Genomic DNA, 20,144 nt, shown 5'->3' with positions numbered 1-20,144 from the left:
TTTAAAAATAATATTTGTGTGAGTTTACAGTTCATTCATCTGTGAATGCTACTCATCTAATTCTCCATTTTGATGTTTGCTCACATTGCTTTACTTGAAATTGCCTGCCATTAACAATTATCTTTGCATGCAATGTTGAATACCATAGGTAATCCTTCCTTTCTCTGATCATCATTGCCTTAATTAACATCTTGGAGTTATTTGGAAAAATCTCACTTGTTTTTGTCTTCTTTGTTTCAGTTACATTAACATTAATACCAGTTACATTAACATGGTAATCCTGTAATTCTTCTGCCAGTTCATTTCTTTTCTATTAATCTTCTTTTGTTAATGGTGTGTATTTTTACTTCTGCTGATGTCACATTTGTTTGTTTTGACAGCTGACTTTTTGCTGACAAAAACACCATCAGCCTTGTTTAATTGGGTGATGTCCCAGCCAGCATGACATTTCATCTAGTTGTACCATCAATTCTCAAGTCAATAAAGAATACAATTTGGACAGCTAAATCCCATTTGCCAGCCCATCTTTCATTCATTGTCTAGATAACTATTATAAATTTAGTTTAATCCTTTATCCGAGTGTAAGCAAACAAAGTTTGCACCTGAAGTATCTTCAGGACTGAGGCAACCCGTGGTAAAGGTGGACCAAGCTCTCATCACTCCTTGTCTTAGTATATCTCCCATAATGCAAAGCACATCTCCTTGCAGACATGTATAGTGCTATGCATTAAGGGAAGGTCCACTACCCAGTCCGGTTTTGAACTTTATTGAGGTCTCGTCAGTGGGAGCCAGACTCAGAGGTGGTGATACCAAGGAGGAAGCAATGGAGAAGTCATCTTTACCTATACGAGTTGCCAAAAGGTGTCTTATCTTATTATTAAATTACTCTGGATTTAGAGAAAGATGTTGGAAGTTTTTTTTTCCACTTTGTTAGACTATATTAAATTTAGTTTAATCAAGTCTAGCAACTAGTATAGTCTAGCCAAGTGGGAAAAAACTTCCATCATCTTTCTCTAAATCTAGAGTAATTTAATAATATGGTGAGACACCTTTTGGCAACTCGTATAGGTAAAGATGACCTCTCCATTGCCTTCCCCCTTGGTATCACCACCTCTGGGTAGTGGCTCTTCCCTTAATGCATAGTATTATACATGTCCGCAAGTAGATCTGCTTTGCATAATGGGAGATACCGAGACGAGGAGTGATGAGAGCTTGGTCCACCTTTAACGAATTGCCCCAGTCCTGAAGATACTTCAGGCGCAAACTTTGTTTCCTTACGCTTGGATAAAGGATTAAACTAAATTTATTGTTTTTAATTAAAAGAAACACACGTATTAACCACAGTGAAAATTATTTAATTGTAAATATTTCATCCTAAGTATCTTAGGACATCATCAGTACAGTAGTTTTAAACAATAATAGAAATAACATACAGTTAGGACGCATGATTACAATAGAATCTCATTAAACGTGCATAACGTGCTACAGTAGTAAAAAAAAAAAAAAATAATAATTATTTAACACAATTTTGTATGACAATTTCTCATACTTCAAGAATAGTAAGAACATCGTTGCGGTTTAAGTTTGGTCTATGTAGTAGGGCTTCATACGTGTTAATACGTGTGTGTTTTTTTAATTATGATCGCACCACAGGTTTCGTTATTTAAAAAAAAAAAATTTTTTTTTAAATAACTTTATTGTTATATATTATTATTATTATATGGGTGGTTGAACCGTGGAATGCATTGCCTGATGGAGTGGTGAGAGCGAGAACGGTCAATGAGTTTAAGGAGTGGTATGATAGACTTTGTGTTTCTTAGGGGGAACCTCCCCTCGATGAGTCTTGACAGACTTTATGTTCTTAGGAAGGACCTCCCACGATGAGTCTTTTAACTCCATGGAGGCCTGAATAATAATAATAATTATAGTCTAACCAAGTGGGAAAAAACTTCCAACATGGATAACTATTAATGGGGTGTACCATGAGACGGTGAGGATTGGACCTTATGTCAGAAGCTTAGTTGGGTCTTCACATTTGTTAAAGGGTATATGGAGGTTGCCTCCAAGTTAACTCTTGCAGCATTAATGTGTTATCATTGTATGTTTATAATATCAGAAATAATTGTGTAATACACACGTGTATATATAATTTTTTTATTTTTTTCTTATAGACTTCATAATAAAGGAGTATATGTGAAGATGGGCCTACGAAAAATGGTGAGTAGGAAGACATGGAAAGATTTGCATAAAGAAATTCGTCTAGAGGTTGATGGAAAAGTAATAGACCTGCCACAAGTGGAAGGAATAATTATTCTTAATATACTCAGGTTAGATATAAAATTCCTCCTGTTTCTTTCCTACTTTGAAATTTGTTGTGATGTTTCTGCTGTAAAACATGTGTAAATAATATCCTGACTTTTTTATTTTGTTTTTAGCTGGGGCTCTGGTGCCAATCCTTGGGGACCAGAAAGGGAAGACCAATTTGCCAAACCAACTCATTATGACGGTATGCTAGAAATAGTAGGTGTCACTGGTGTTGTCCATATGGGACAAATACAAAGTGGATTAAGGAGTGCAATTCGAATTGCACAAGGCGGACATGTATGTATGTTTTGTTGTTGTATGTAAAAATGTGTTCTTTAAAAAAAAATGCACGATTAACTCATCCCACCATTTGCATAGATGTTTTTTGAATATCTTGAGGTGGTAGTTGAATTTTATTGGCTAGTATGAAACAGCATTTCCAGCTTTACATAATCCTTAGTCCATTCACACTAATACTCAAATGTTATAGGCTAATATATATTAAAAAAAACTCATTATGAAAAATGCTGATAGTGAGCTTTTTTCACTGTTTACTGGAAACCGACACATACTGGCCAATATATACACATAAACTCCTACCACCACCCAACACAAAAACTAGGTGTCCTTAATATTCTAAAAAACAGGGCTTTGAAGATCTGTCTGCTCCAATGAACAAGCGCTGAAAGACAAATTTAAAGTTATCACCAATACTTTTCTAAAAAAATGGTTACAGCCAAAACACTATTAACAAAATTCTCTACAAGACCTCAATAAAAAACAAAGATAAACCAGACTACAATAAAACTATAACCATTCCTTACAGTAAAGGGACATCAGATAAAATAAACAGAATACTACAACAATACAATCTCAAAGCCACCTTTAAACCGCTTGCAAAATTAAAAAGCTTACTCAACTCATCCAAAGACCCACTCCCTCCGCTGGCCCACCCTGAAGTATACCGTATTTATTGCACTTGTAATATACCATTTATAGGGGAAACAGGATGCACAATTCCTATCAGACAAAAGGAACATAAACGACACATTAAATATAATAACTATGGTGAAGTTGGTCTTTCTGATCATGCCCTGAACACTTTACATAGAATTGACTGGAAAAGCACCAGTTGTTTACATCACACCAAAATATGGTATGAATGCAAATTTAAGGAAGCCTGTGAGATTCTTATGAACCACCCCAATCTGAACAATAATGATGGTCTAAAAATCCCAAGCATATGGTAGGCACATATTCTACCCACAACCTTTCTCTCTAAGAGTTAACTATAAACAGTACTGTAGATAATCCTGAATCTAAAATAACAATTGTAATGTTAAAAAATAGGACATCATTGTTACTAGAAGAAGACTATCTATAAGAAAGAATATTTTTCCCATGTTATCTTAAATAGAATTTAGCTTTGATGTAGTTTCTAAATAATTAATTAGTTTTTTTTTTCCCACTAGAGGTCATGCCAGTAGAATAACTGGTGATCAAATCATTGTTTCTTTAGCTTAGCTTACTGTGTGTAATGCAACCTCAGCTTGTCCTTGTATATTTGTATTTACTCCAGATGAAGATCGAAACATTGGGAAATTAAAAGAGTTATTTATAACATGGTTGTAAAGTCCATAATTTCTAAAATGAATGCTGATCACCATGCAACACTAAAAGAAAGAATTCTGATAGTGAGCTCTTTCACTGTAACAGGCTATTTAAAAGTCAAACGCCAGATCCTTGACATCAATATTATTCTAAAGGAAATTTATTATACCAAACATTTCGCTGAAGAACAACAAACAAACAAACAAGCAAAAAATCCAGTGATCACTTTAAATTTGATATACACATCTGTATATGTAGACTATATATGTAAATAGCCTATTAAGATGAAATTTATAAAACATTAAATGATTCCCATTATTTGGAATCTATCTTAGCTAATTATAGGAATCAGAAATATTTTTCAGATAATTGGAAATATTGATCAGAGAATATGGAGTAGCAGCTATAGTAAACACTAAATATGGGGATAATCTTGAATGGTAGGCAGTATCAAGTAAAGTGATGGGGCAGATATCAGAATGGGGAATTGGACAATGAGACTTATTTGTGCCTATGGTCTCACAGAAGGTTCTTTAAAAGAAGTGGAAGAATTTTTTGAAGCATAAGAGGGAAACTTATGCAAAGAAGAAGAAAAAAAAAGGAAAAGTCCATCCATGTTGGAGATCTAAACAGCAGAGTAGAAAATTGAGTACCACACATATAGAAATGTTTTAAGACAATTTTATCCAAATTTGTCCAAAGTTAATTTTATTTTCCTTAACTCTGGCCTAAGTAATTAAAGAACACATTTAATCACTCCTATATTTCATTTCATTCACTGAGACATCATCAAAGAAACTGTATTAAAATGGCAAAAACACAAATTTACACAAACAATAAGTGCTAAAGATTAGACGGGAAGCCTAAAGTTCTATGAGGGGCACCCCTTGTGGGTACTGTTGGCTGTATTGTATTGAGCAGGAGGCCTAAAAATTGAAGTTTTCCAAATCTTGAGTAGTTTAATACAACCATATTTATTAAGAATAAGTTGATTTTTTTTTTTTTTTTTTACATTCGCTGCTGATTCTAAAAAAAAAAAAAAAAAAAAGTCTTTCAAATTTGTATTTTTTCTGGTAAAGCATAGTAGCTTTTTTCATTTGATTCTGTGCTTGGTATCCAAGCATTGTCATCAATCAGTAATGTTAAGAGATCTCCAATTTGACCATACTATAACAATTTGCAATAACAAGGAACTTTGTATCTGTTATCATTATCCCCATTAACTCTCTGTAAGCCAAACTGTTCATCAATTTTTAATCCTAAATTCTGACATAGCCTTTCTAATATATCAGATAAATTGGCCTGTAAAATTTCTAAAAAAAAAAAAAAAAAGGAGAAACACATTAAGAGATATAACAATCTGCATAGATTTTTTCTCAGCTGCAGTCAGCCATTTGAAGTCATTAGAAATATTTTGTCTAGAAGGCTTGATGAAACAGCTCTTAACCTTGGCCACTGTTAAAACGTTCTGTAAATGCCAATTACGTATTTCTCAACCCTGCTTTGTCTTTATTGTTCTTTACTTAAAACTTCATGAAGTGTCATGAATGGTAAACTGCTGCCATTTATTTATTTCTACTAGATCTTATGTTCTATAGTCTAACAAATTTATGCGTTTTACAACTGTGCCAGTTAGACTATGTATTGAGTGTGAGATTATAAGATTTTAAACTAAAGACAAACTAGATATTGTTAGCATTCCCTGCTTATGTTAATCTTTACTATTCATTAGTTGTGGCTTGATTATTGATCACTCAAACTTAATCTTATGCAGGTTTGAAGTTTTCAGGATAGTGCATTGACAGAATCAGTCTAATGTGTTGTTCACAAACTGTTTAATTAAATCAAAAGGTATTATTTATAGCCCCAAAAGGTATTATTTACTTGATTCATATTAACATATATATACAATTGCATATTCTTTGTTATTTTCAATTCTTCCTAATTCAAATTTTCTTCCTTTGAAACTAATTCACAATCTAGAATATCCTGCCAGTCGTATATTCATAAACTGACAATAAAGCATACCTTAAGTGTAATTCAATATCAATTTACGTTCTTGTTTGGAATTATCATATAAGTACTTATAATTCTTGTTCAGCACTGCCTTTTACATGAATCATTAGTTCGCACGAAAGTGCTCCTTTTTGTCCTTCTTTTCTTCTGCTGGCTCATTCTTAATTTCCTGCCAAATTTCTTCTTTGTCCAAGTTGTCATTTATTCTATGCCCTTTAGGACCCTTAACATGGCCACAATGTGCAACTCTTTCCAGTAGGAGATTGAGAAACTTAAGACCTATGGTGCTTCTCTTTCGATTACCGGCAACAGACCTCACATGGCGACAGACCTAGGTAAGAGAAGATAGAGAAACCTAAGCCCTACGAAGCTTCTCTCTCTCTCGATTACCGACATCAGATGTCACGTGATGGCAGACCCAGATAAGACAAGAGTTAGAAAGCTAAGACCTGTCCTTCTCATCATTTCACCTTATAAAGGCCCGAACTTCCATTGTACGCATGCGCACATCTCTCGAAACTTCCGTGTATGGTCATGTATTGATATCCAAAATATGATGATGTCATACTTCGCATGTCTTTTGAAATGCAAAGTATTTCAAAAGACATGTGAAGTGTGAATTTTAATACACCACAACATGCGATGTGGTGTATTTTGCACTACAACTTTGCAGTAGCTCCACATCAGTTCCATCATTAGACTTCATGCTGCATATAGAACATCATATTTGTAACTTGCCATCTCCAGCAATATCAGGCTTGATGGTGAAAGTTTTTTCACTGGGTTATACTAATTAAAGATGCCAAGAAATTATATTCTTGGTTTAATCCTTTATCCAAGTGTAAGCAAACACCGGTTGTACGTGAAGTATTTCATGACTGGGCTATGATCGTAATTCTTGTAGATAAACTTTCTGTAGGTTTCTGTAGATAAACCTTCTCGTGAATAGGAGGAAGGGGGGGGATATTATTATTATTATTATTATTATTAAACAAGACCTCATGGAGTCAAAGACTCATCTAGGAGGTCCTTTTATCTCACACACATCTCATCATACCGGGTCTTAAACACATTCAAACTCCTTGCAGACACCACACTCTCAGGCAAGGCATTCCAATCATTCACAACTCTGCACGAAAAAAACCTGCCTCTCACTCCCCTACTCACACCCTCTTTATACAGTTTCCAGGCATGACCTCTGGTTCTCCCCTGATCTCCCACTATTCTCTGTAGAACTTCTCCACCATTGATCCTATAACAACCCCTTACCAACTTGTAGGTCTCTATCATATCTCCCCTCTTCCTTCTCTCCACTAGACTCTGCAAATTACATCTTTTCAATCTTTCCTCATACTCGACATTCCAGAGATCAGAAACTACCTTAGTCAGTCGCCTTTGGACCCTTTCCAACATCTCTTCATCCTTCTGAAAACCAGGTGACCAAATCTGGGCACAATAGTCCATGTGTGGCCTAATCAAAGCCTTATACAATGGAACAAGAATCTCCCTACTTCCACACGTCAGTGTCCTCCTCATCATTCCCAGAAGTCTTTGTGTTGTCTTCACAATTTTGGCGATGTGTCCCCTAAATTTTAGATCCTTATCCACTATCACTCCCAGATCTCTTATTTCCTCTACTTCCAACAATATATTCTCACCAAGCATAAATTCTGCATCCCATCTTTGTTTTCCAAATTTTAAAACCTTACATTTTGCAACATTGAACTCACATCCCCATTTGCTTGCCCAATCACTCAATTTATTCAAGTCTTCTTGCAAGGCCACAACTTCTTCACTACTCTTTATGGTTCGTCCCAACTTTGCATCATCTGCAAACAACTGAATATCTCCATCCAAATCGTCGCCAATATCATTAATATACAAGTTAAATAGTAATGGCCCTAAAACAGATCCATGAGGCACTCCACTAGTGACTTTCCTTTTCCTGGATATTGCACCCCCATACACAACTTGTTGATACCTATCAGATAGCCAGTCTCCAATCCAATGCACTAATCTAATATCCAACCCCATCTGCTCTAGTTTGACTGTCAACTTATTATGAGGTACTCTATCAAAAGCTTTTGCAAAATCCAAGTATATTACTGTGTATCCTTCTCCTCTGTCCAAGGAAGCAGTCACTTTATTGTAATAAGTAAGTAGATTACTAAAACACGACCTCCCTTTAGCAAATCCATGCTGTCCATCAAAAATTATACCATTGTTGTCAACCCAACTCTGGATCCTAGTTCTCACAAGCTTCTCCAACAACTTAGCACAACACCTGACACACAGATAGGCCTATAGTTTGATGCTTGAGTTCGATCACCTCCTTTATGAAGTGGCACAATCTTGCCCTCCTTCCACTCTTTAGGGACTTGACCAAGTGCAAGACTCGTATTAAAAAAATATGTCAAGGCAGGTGTCAACTCTCTGGCACATTCCTTCAGAATACGCGGTGATATATTATCAAGTCCCACAGCCTTATTTACATCTAGTTTACTCAACTCCCCAAACACCTCTTGCTCACTTACAGTCAGTCTCTCCTCCCCATCATCAACTACTCTTAATCTCTCCATGAAGTCACATTCACAAGATTGAAAGATCTTTATGAACTGCTCATTAAGTATCTCCACCACACATTCTACAACAGCTGTCTTTATACCATTTCCTCCAATCAATGTCATCCTTCCATAATCATTCTTTCTTTTGCTGGCTACATATCGAAAGAACTCCCTAGGATTCTTTTTAGCTTCATTAGCTAACTGCTGTTCATACCTCTCTTTAGCTACTCTCACCAACCAAGTCACTCTCCTTGCCTGGTCTTTGTAGAACTCATGAAATTGGTTACTTCCACTTCTCTTATGCTGCCTCCACAATGCCCTTTTTCTCTGTATTGCATGCTTAATCTCTTTATTCATCCATCTCACACCTAACTTATTTAACCTTCTCACCCGTGGTATACATTTAGACATTGCATCCACTAAATATTTTTTGAAAATCCCCCAAGCTGCATTGATCTCTTTTCCAGTTAACTCCTCATTCCATGCTACACCTGCAAGCTGTCTCCTGAGCTCTTCATAATCACCCCCCCCCCCTTGTAGTTCCACATATACCCTTTTTTCACAGGGGTTCTTGCACTGCTGGCAACCACCCAAGTAATCACCTCATGGTCACTTTCACCAATTGGTGGATGATTTGATACCTCATTGATAATTACATCCTCCGATGAGATGACCAAATCCAAGACCCTTAATCCTCTTGTGCCCTCTGTTACATACTGTCTGAGGTAGTTATCCCTCAAAAACTCAAGAAACTCATTTTCTTTACTTCCAGTTGCTATCTCTTCGTTCCAGTCTATATTGCCATAATTAAAATCACCCATAATGATCACCCTTTTCTTATTTGCTTGGCTTATTTGACTATACATTTCACTATCACCATCATCCACATTACCAGGTCTATAACAACATCCCACCAAGTATTTGATTCTATTCACCTCTATCTCACACCATACTGCCTCAAAACCACTGGCCCCATTTCCCTCTTGCATCTCTACCTTGTATGGACATAACTCTTTCTCTATCATCACTAGCACTCCCCCTCCCTTTTTACCCCTTCTATCCTCACGAAACACATCATACCTTTCCATCTCTATTCCTGTCAGGATGTCATCCTCATCTAACCATGTCTCACTTATTCCGACAATCTCTGGGTGCACAGACGCAATTAGTGCAACCATTTCATCCGCCTTGTTTCTAATACTTCTAGCATTGGTATACAAACACAACAACTCATTTCTGGATCTACAGCTAGTTCCACTGATACCACTCACTCGATGTGATCTCTCCATGCTGGACTGGGGCCATTTCCCTTTCTGCTTCTTCATTTTAGAACCCTTTGTAATTCCATCTGTTTCCTTTTGATCTCTGATCATCCCATTACTTTCCTGCCTACACATTCTCTCACCTCCTCTTGGAGCATCCACCTTTCTCACGCTGTGTATCCCTGTCCACCCTGAGCCTCGCCGTTTCCCTGCTCCTCTTGCACACCCATTCTCTCATTTTCTATACTCATACCACTCACTTCCACATTCATTTCCACTCCTTCAATCTCTCCTGTCTTACTCTCCTGCTCTTCCACATCACTCCCCTCTCGATCTGATTCATTCTCTCTATTCACTTCTCTACCTTCCAGCAGCAGTCTCTCCAAGCGACTCACACCATAACCACTCAAATGCAGTCCATCGCTCCCATACAGCTCACTTCGTCCCTCAAACTCATTCCACACATTAACAAACTGTACTTCCATCTCCTCACACATTTCAGCCAGAATATCATTCATAATCCTTGCTCTCCGCCTCATTTCACCACAATCATACCTAGGCAACACACTGACCACCCTTCCTGTCACACTATTCTCCTTTATCTTTCCAAGCAGTCTCCTGACATTCATTTTGACATGCTCTTTGTTCTCTCTCAAATCATTCGTACCAATTAATACAATTAACTCTTTTGCTCGTTCCCGCCTCATATTCAATGCCTCAATCACTCTACTCATTTTACCGCCTGGAAAACATACCTTGTGCATTTTATCCTCTAGCACACCTTTAATAATGGAGTCGCCATACAACACCACTCGCTCATCTTTTGTTATCTCTTTCATGCCATCATGATTTATTTTAATAGTTTTGACCTGAATTCTCTTAATTTCATTCTGCATCCATTTCATTTCTTGCTTCATCCAATCCAATTCACCTTGTGAACCTCGCGACACATTCACTCTATCATTAAATCTTTCTAACTCTCGACCCCCTCTTCTCACTTTCCCTCTCATTCATCCTTCTTTGTTTCCGTACTTTCGGTCCAACATACGTCCAACTTTCACTATCATTCTTCTCACTTTCACATATCTTTCTTTGTTTCCGTACTTTCGGACTAACATGCGTCCAACTTTCGCTATCATTCTTCTCACTTTCACTGTCATTCATCTTTCTTTTGTTCAGTACTTTCGTTCCAACATGCGTCCAACTTTCGCCATCAGTCATTCTTTTTTCGCTATCATTCATTCTTTCGATTTTTTTTACTTGCGATTTCTGCACCACGCCATTTCTACTTTCATTCGTTCTCTCAATTTCGTTTCTTTCCGCCTTACTTTCGTCCCTTTTAACATCCGTTACGGTTGTCAAATTGCTCTTTTTCTTTTTTTCTGATTTTTTAACATTTTTTCGCCTGTCTTTCCCGCCATCCTTCTCTTTCAAACGTGCACTCGCGACACTATCGGTATTAGCACTTTCTGTCATCAACTTCATATTCGCATTCATCAATTCCTCGTTCAGGTCACATTTCGCACACACCCTTCTTCCATCCGCACTAAACATCCACAAATCATTTATGTAGTCGAAGGAATACATATAACAGACCTCACACTTAACGAACCGACTGAAATCCAAATTAAAATCATGGAATGACAATGCCGCCGCCATTTTTTTTTTTTTTTTTTTCCTCTGCAGGTTACTAGGTCTAATATTAACGTTTTCGTATTTAGTTTAAGCAAGGAAAGCTTTTCAGGGGCTGTTATCAGGTAGACATAGAAAAGATTGTTCATAGAATGGGAGAGGGGAGTAGAACAAGAGGCATTTTGCTGGAAACTGTATAAGGAGGGTGTGAGCAAAGGAGTGAAAAGCAGGTTCTTTGCATGGAGGTTGGTTGGTGAGTAGAATGCATTGCCTGAGTGTGTTGTGGATGTGTACACATTGAATCAGTTTAAGACGTGGTTGAATGAGCATTGTATGCAATAGTGAGTACCTTCCACGATGAGTCTCTGACTCCATGGATGTCAAATAATAATAATAATAGAAAGGGGGATGGTAAATCCCTTTATGTTTTAATAGCCGGGTACGAAACTCGGATCGAAATCCGTCGAATCCATAGAGTTTCATGCCAAAAAAACTATCGGCAGGCCCAAGTGTAAATGATCACTTGGGTAGTACAGCACCAGGGCAACTCCATGCAAAGGTGGAGCAAGATCCCTCACTAACTTTAATATTCTCTCATAATGTAAAAGCCAGCTCCTAAGAGATGTATATATATTGTTTTACATTATGAGAAGAGGTCACTACCCAGACCGGTTTCAACCTTTTTTGAGGTCTCATCAGTGAGTAGTTAGACCTGGAATATCAAGGTTTTAAGTGAACATGAACTTACATACCTCTACTATCGAATTGCCTCCTATATTTAATGTTAATGGTGTACTCCTATATTTAATGTTAATTACTAATTTAATAAGCCGAAAGGCTATTTTACCGGCGAATATGTTAATAGAAAGGGGGATGATAAATCCCTTTGTTTTAATTTGTACCCGGCTATTAAAACATAAAGGGATTTACCATCCCCCTTTCTATTAATATATTCGCCGGTAAAATAGCCTTTCGGCTTATTAAATTAGTAATAATAATAATACTTATACTTTGGTTATACATGGCTTTAAATTTTTCAGGAAATGGCAACATATGCTAAAACATTAATTAAAAAACTTTAATCAATACCTTCCAAAGGTTCCTTAAGAAGGTTACTTCTTGGCATGTGGAAGTGACTAGCTGACTAAAACCTTTCAACTCTAGACCCCTCCTCTCTCCCAAATATATGGACTACCAAAAAATCCATAAGCAGAATGTGCCATTATGCCAAATTGTGGACAGCATTGATTCCCCCACATACAAATCAGCCAAAATGCTCACACATACTGGAAACACACCTTCACACAAAAAAACTCAGCCCACTTTAAAGCTAGTATGCAAAACCTCTCACTCCAACACACTGACATAATGGTCAGTTTTGATGTCTCCTCATTCAAAAATGTCCCACTCAAAGATATATTAGATCTCATCCAAGCCAAATTTCCTCCCGATCTCAGCCCTATTTCAGTTCACCGTGAACTCAGGCTATTTCATTTGGCAAGGAAAATTCTACAAACAGATAGAGGAGACAGCCATGGGTTCTCCACTCTTTCCACCCCTGGCCAACTTCTTTATGGAGACTTTTGAAGAAAAAGCCTTAAACTCAGCCCCACAAAAACCCACTGTCTGGCTACACTATGTGGATGATATATTTGCTATTTGGCCGCATGGCTTGGATACACTCATCAACTTCTTAACACACTTAAACAATCAACGCCCCAGAATCCAGTTCACCTTGGAAAAGGAAAGCAACAACAGTCTCCCTTTCTTAGACACTGATTACACACAGCCTGATGGATCCCTGGCTTTCTCTGTTTACAGAAAACCAACCCATACAGGTAGATACATTCACCAGCAATCACCCCCCCCCCCCCTCACAACAATGTGGGATTATAAAAACCCTATATAAGAGGACTAAATTAATCTGTTCAGATAACAGTGCCCTAACTACTGAACTTAACCATATCCTTAACACCTTCTTAGCCAATTGCTGCAACCCCCCAAAAATAATCCAGAAAATGTTAAAGCTAGTTAACCCCCCCCCCCCCCCGCATCCACAACAAGTAGCCCAGTCATGAAGTGCCTTCACATGCAAATCTATCGCTATTCTTATATCCAGGGCATGTCTGAAAAGCTAACAAAAATCCTAAAAAAATATGACCTGACTACCTGTTACAAACCATATAAGAAATTAGCATCCCTTATCTGTTCCACCTAAGACCAGCCACTTCCCCTAGACCTACCTGGAGTATACCAGATCACTTCCCATTGTAAACTGTCTTACTATGGCCAAACAGGCAGGACAGCTAATATCAGGATATCCAAACACAAAGACTATATCTGGTTTCTCGAATACAGCCACTCAGGTCTTGCTGACCATGCACTAGATACCCACCACAGAATACTCTGGAAGAAAGCCACATTACTACACTGCAGCAAATATAAGTATGAAAGATTATTCCTGGAATCATGAAAAAAACTTCCCAAACCCTCAACAAATTTGGGTGCATGAGACTGGCCCAAATTTGGGAAGCTTGCATCCTAAGAACGTCAGGCTAACAGCCAAGACAACTAGGACCAACTTCGGTTGTCTTCTTCAGCCTCATTTTCTTGTAACTAGTGCCTGTATGCACATATCATAGTTTTGTGATCACAGAAGATGGCAATGTAGCATTGCCAAAATATAGGAAGGTATTGATTAAAGTTTTTTTAATTAATATTTTAGTATATGTTATCATTTCCTGAAAAATTTTAAATCATGACTGGGCTACTTGCGTATGGAGGCTGAAGACTCCACATCAATTGCCTCAGTATCCCATAATGCAATGCACATACCCTTACGGATGTATATAATGCAGTGCATTGTGGAAAGGGCCACTACCCAGTCCAGTTTTGACCTTTATTGAGGTCTCAGTAGGAGCCAGAGGGTAGTGGCCCTTCTCATAATGCATTGCATTATACAATTGTTTGTAAGCATACATGCATTGCATTATGGGATACTGAGGCAATTGATCTGGAGTCATCAACCACCATATGCAAGTAGCCCAGTCATGAAATGCCTTCACATGCAAACTTTGTCTGCTCACGCTTGGATGAAGGATTAAACCAAGAATATATTTTCATGGCATCTTTAATTTAATAATATCAGGCTTGACATAGCAAACATCTTTTCTCAAGTTTCACCACCTAGAAGAAATCTCTCTAACAGCTAACTCCTCTCTCTCTCTCTCTCCATAAATTATGCAAAGACAGCAGCATGATAATCACTAGAGCTGATAACGGTAATTCTACTGTGGTCATCAATGCCAATGAATATAATTGGAAAATAAATGTGTTGCTTAGAAACCCCACTACTCATAAACCACTGGATTATGATCCCACTAATTCTGAAAAGAAAACAATTAAAAACGCTTCTTAAAAATGCTGCATCTTGGCCTCCTGAAATAGTTAAAAAAAAAAAAAAACTCAAACCATTTAGATCCCCCTCATATATACGAATTGCTAAAAATTCATTAACCCAATAAACCTCTCCATCCCATAGTAGATACCACTGACTCTCCCCTCTTTTAAGTTTACCAAACAGTTAGCTAAATCCCCTACTTACAGGGCATTTCATGCCATCTTTAATTTAATAATATCAGGCTTGACATAGCAAACATATTTTCTCAAGCTTCATCACCTAGAAGAAATCTCTCTAACAGCCACCTCCTCTCTCTCTCTCTCTTCATAAATTATGCAAAGACAGCAGCATGATAATCACTAGAGCCGATAACAGTAATTCTACTGTGGTCATCAATGCCAGTGAATATAATTGGAAAATGAATGTGTTGCTCAGAGATCCCACTACTCATAAACCACTGGATTATGATCCCACTAATTCTGAAAAGAAAACACTTAAAAATGCTGCATCTTGGCCTCCTGAAATAGTTTAAAAAAAAAAAAAAAAAACCTCAAACCATTTAGATCTCCCTCATATATACACGAATTGCTAAAAATTCCTTAACCCAATAAACCTCTCCATCCCATAGTAGATGCCACTGACTCTCCCCTCTTTTAAGTTCACCAAACAGTTAGCTAAATCCCCTACTTACAGGTCATTCTTGTTCTTTATTAAAAATTCCACTCATTTCAAATCTCATCATCAAATTCCTATATATATACACCCTCAAGGGGTGTATACAGGATATGATAGTACTACATGAAAACTTACATCATTACTAACTTCCTATCTAAAATTTTCCTCCAAATCCGTCTGTTACCTGTCAAGACTCCAACATTATCAGATCTTGTATTTCTACCTTCTAAGGCACTTTTTACTGCATCAATTCATTTATATCTTGGTCTTCCTCTGGGTCTTTTTCCTGCAAACCTGGCAGAGAATACTTGTTTTGCTAATCTTTCCTCTCCCATTCTGTTTAAGTGACCATACCACCTGAGATTAGCTCTGCTAACGCATTCCTGGATGCTGACAATGTCAAGTTCTTTCCTAATATCCTCGTTTTTAATATGATATTACCATTGATGCCATCTGTCCATGCCCCTAATCTTTCTCAGGACTCTCAGATCCATAAGTTAAAATTGGCTTGAATACTGTCTTGTATACATGTTTTGTATTTTGTAATAAGAGAGAAATTTGTACTAATTTCTCTCTTATTCCATATAAATTTATTCAGTTGACTTCCTATCATACCAGCTTTGTTGATTCTGTCGTCTATTTCCATATTTAATTTACTGTCTTCACTAAAAATCGTGCCTAAGTATCTGAAATGTTTTACTTATTCTATAAATTCTCCATTCACAATACAGTTGATATTTTCAATGTTTCTGCCTATTTCCATTGTCTTCTTAATGCTGACCTTCATACTTTCATTTCAAATCTTTAATCCAAAATTTAATCCAATTTAGTTTTAGATAATAATGATATGATAAGCTTTGATGTCACCTTTCTTTTTTTTTTTCTCAATATCCCTCCTGAAACTTTAAATTTACTAAAAAAATGTCTTCTTTCCTGATATCATTGAACTTATAATTTTTTTTTATTTTAAATTTTACCATTCATTCTGGCTGCTTCACTTGAAAAGATACTATTTATAAATAGATTGTGGGTACATCCATGGGATCTACCCTCTAGCCAATTATTATATGGAGCATTTTGAATAACAATGCCGATCAATCTAAAAGGCAAAATCTACAGGACAGTAGTGAGACCAGCTATGACGTATGCTATAGAAACTGTGGCCCTGAGGAAAAATAACATCAGCAGGATGGAAGTAATGGAGGTGAGAATGCTTAGGTGGATGTGCGGTGTGACCAGAAAAGATCATCTGAGAAATGACTATGTAAGGGGAACGGTGAAAGTTACAAACTTAGGAGCAAAGATACAGGAGGCAAGGTTGAGATGGTTTGGTCATGTGATGAGGAGGGAGGAAGAGTATGTGGGAAGAAAGGTCATGCGCAGATGGGTGTGCAGGGGAGGAGGAAGCATGGACAGCCAAAGAAGAGATGGAGGTGGACATGAGGATGAAGAACTTGGATGTGGCTACAGCCCAAGACAGGAAGTTGTGGAGGAGACTCACCACAAAAAGCAACCCTACTTAAGTGGGAAAAGCCACAGAGGAAGAAGCATTTTGAATAACATGCTCTTGATACTGCTATTCTCAAACCTTCTATCTGGCTAAGTTACATTGATGATGTGTTCTCTATTTTGGCCACATTGTTCAGACACATTAGACTCCTTCCTCCTCTATCTCGATTGATAGCACCCCACAATCCATGCACAAACTTTCCCATCCCCTCTCCCTTCCCAACAATATGGTGTTATCAAGACCCTTGTTAATACAGCCTCCAATCTCTGTTCTATCATATTATGGTGAAACTGAGAGATTTGCTAATAGCCAGCTAGAAGAGCATAAAAAATACATATGTTGCCATAATTATGGTCAGTCAGGGCTTGCTGACCATTCCTTGGATACTTCCACAGAATCAAATGGGGTGAAAAAATACTATGCTTCACCACAAAAAAAATACAAATTTAAAAGATTTTTTTTTAGAATCAGCAGCAGATTTAAAAAAGCAACCTAATCTTAATAAATATGGTTGTATTAAACTTACTTCCTAAGATTTGGGAAACTTTCATTTCTAGGCCTCCCACCCAGCTAAGATTAGCCAATAGCAGTGATAGAGGATGCTCTCTTAGGATTTTAGGCTTTCAGTCTAACCTTTCCTACTTATTGTTTTTGGTAAATTCATGTGTTTTTGCAATTTTAATATTGTTTTCTTGACAGTGTCTCAGCAACTGAGATGAAATATAACTGTGATTAATTAATTTAATATAATTAATTATATGCACTGTATTTATTCCATCATCATCATCATCATCAAATTCCTGCCATGTACTCTCAAGGGGTGTACAGGATATGACAGTACTACATGAAAAAATTACATCATTACTAACTTCCTATCTACAATTTTCCTCCAAATCAGTCTGTTACTTGTCAAGACTCCAACATTATCAGATCTTATATTTCTATCGTCTAAGGCACTTTGTACCATATCAATCCACCTATATCTTGGTCTTCCTCTGGGTCGTTTTCCTGCCAACCTGGCAGAGAAAACTTGTTTTGATAATCTTTCCTCTCCCATTCTATTTAAGTGACCATACCATCTGAGATTAGCTCTACTAACGCATTCCTGGATGTTGACAATGTCAAGTTCTTTCCTAATATCCTCATTTTTAATATGATATTGCCATTGATGCCACCTGTTCATGCCTCTAATCTTTCTCAGGACTCTCATATCTGCGGTCTCTAGTCTTTGGTCAAGTGTTTTACTTCTGACCCAGCTCTCAGATCCATAAGTTAAAATTGGTTTGAACACAGTCTTGTATGAAGCTAATTTAGTGTTCCGACTAATTTCTTTCTTATTCCATATGAATTTATTCAATTGACTTCCCACGATACCAGCTTTGCTGATTCTGTTGTCTATTTCTATATTTAGTTTACCATCTTCAGTAAAAATTGTGCCTAAGTAGCTGAAATGTTTTACTTGTTCCACAGGTTCTCCATTCACAACACAGTTGACATTTTCAATGATTCTGCCTATTTTCATTGTCTTTGTCTTTTTATTGCTGACCTTCATACCATATCTATTACAACAGATATTCAATTTAGTCAGAGAATCTTGCAGACTTGTAGCGGATTTATTTAGAAGTATAACATCATCCGCATAAAGCAAAGAGCTGACATTAACATCTCCAATTTTGATATCAGGTTTAATACCACATTCCTTCATAATGTGATCCATATAGATAATGAATAACAGAGGGGATAATGTACATCCTTGTCTCACACCAGATTTAACATTAAACCATCTTCCTGTACTTCCTTCAATTCTAACTGCTGACTCACAAGTCAAATAAAGACTAAGTATTGCTTGATATAATGCCCCATTGACACCATATAACTGCAGCGTATTGAATAGCTTCTCTCTTGGCACCTTGTCATATGCCTTTTCCAAATCGACAAAACTTAAATACATATCTTTGTTATATTCCCATGCTTACTCGACTATTTGTCGTAAAGTGAAGATCTGATCCTGACAGCCTCTATTTGGCCTTAATCCAGCTTGTTCTTCACCAAGCTTTTCTTCCACAATTCTTCTCAACCTTTTCTCAAGTATACTTGCATAGATCTTGCCAGGAACACTCAGTAGGGAAATACCTCTGTAATTCTCACATTCAGTTTTATTTCCCTTTTTATATATGGGTACTATGAGAGCTCTACTCCAATCATCGGGAATTCGTCCCTCTGTCCAGGCTTTCTGAACTATGCAGTGCAGCCACTGTAAGACTCTTATACCACCATACTTCAGCATTTCTGGTCGAATATCATCTACTCCTGCTGCCTTTCCACATTTCAAGCCTTTGATGGCTTTTTCTACTTCAAGTATGGATATGTATTCCTGACTGCATGCCTGGTCAGTGTTTTTTATCACTGTGCTGTCATCACTGCTTGTTTCATTTAGCAGTTTTTCAAAGTAATTACTCCATACTTCAAGGATATCTTTTTCTCCTGTTTTCATTTCACCTTTATCATCTCTAATTCCTTTTACAGCACTCTTTCCTCCATTCCTAAGCTTCTTCAACAACCTCCAGAATATTTTGCCACCTTCTTGATATTTCTTTTCTATATTCTTGCCAAAGTCCTCCCATGACTTTTGTTTAGCTAGTTTTACACACTGTTTAGCTTTCTTACATTTGTCTCTGTATTCTGTAAGAGTAAAAACTGACTTATTTGCCAGGAACTTTTGATATGCTTTCTTCTTTTCCTTCACTGTCTCTTTAACTTCCTGTGTCCACCAGGGAGTTCTGATTTTTTTATCCTTGCACACAACCTCACCACATGCCTCTCTGGCAGAATCAATCAATGTTTCCTTCAGAGTTTGCCACTGAATCTCCAAGGTTTGATTCCTGTTCTCAAACTCTTTCATTTTCTTTTCAATAATATTTCTGTATTTTAGTCTACAGTTCACATCTGAGAGCTGCTCAACTTTTATTCGCTTTAAAACTTTCTTACATGTTATTCTTTTCAACATGAAATTCAATTTTATCCTGCTCAAGACTAAATAGTGATCACTTCCAATTTCAAATCCTCTGTACACTCTGGTGTCCTGCACCAGGGAGAAAACATCACTATCAACAATAACATAGTCAATGAGACTTTTCTTATTCCTAGCCTCTTCTCTCCATGTGAATTTG

General features: G+C 37.1%; 1 protein-coding gene across 1 annotated transcript in view; it reads left to right on the top strand.

Moving 5' to 3' along the window:
- The window catches only part of LOC150106943 (diacylglycerol kinase theta-like), a 610,762-nt gene that overhangs the window by 576,323 nt on the left and 14,295 nt on the right, over positions 1–20,144 (top strand). The window contains exons 18-19 of the mRNA XM_090393510.1: positions 2,172–2,327; positions 2,436–2,601. Coding sequence (XP_090249636.1) covers positions 2,172–2,327; positions 2,436–2,601 — 322 coding nt within the window. The remainder of the gene's footprint in view (positions 1–2,171; positions 2,328–2,435; positions 2,602–20,144) is intronic.

This window comes from Typopeltis vanoorti, chromosome 5, assembly GCF_054136105.1.
Source record: "Typopeltis vanoorti isolate ZY-2024b chromosome 5, IOZ_Tvanoo_1.0, whole genome shotgun sequence".
Classification (NCBI taxonomy): domain Eukaryota; kingdom Metazoa; phylum Arthropoda; class Arachnida; order Uropygi; family Thelyphonidae; genus Typopeltis; species Typopeltis vanoorti.
Note: the sequence above shows the minus strand (reverse complement) of the source record. Positions and strands in the feature narration are given on the sequence as shown.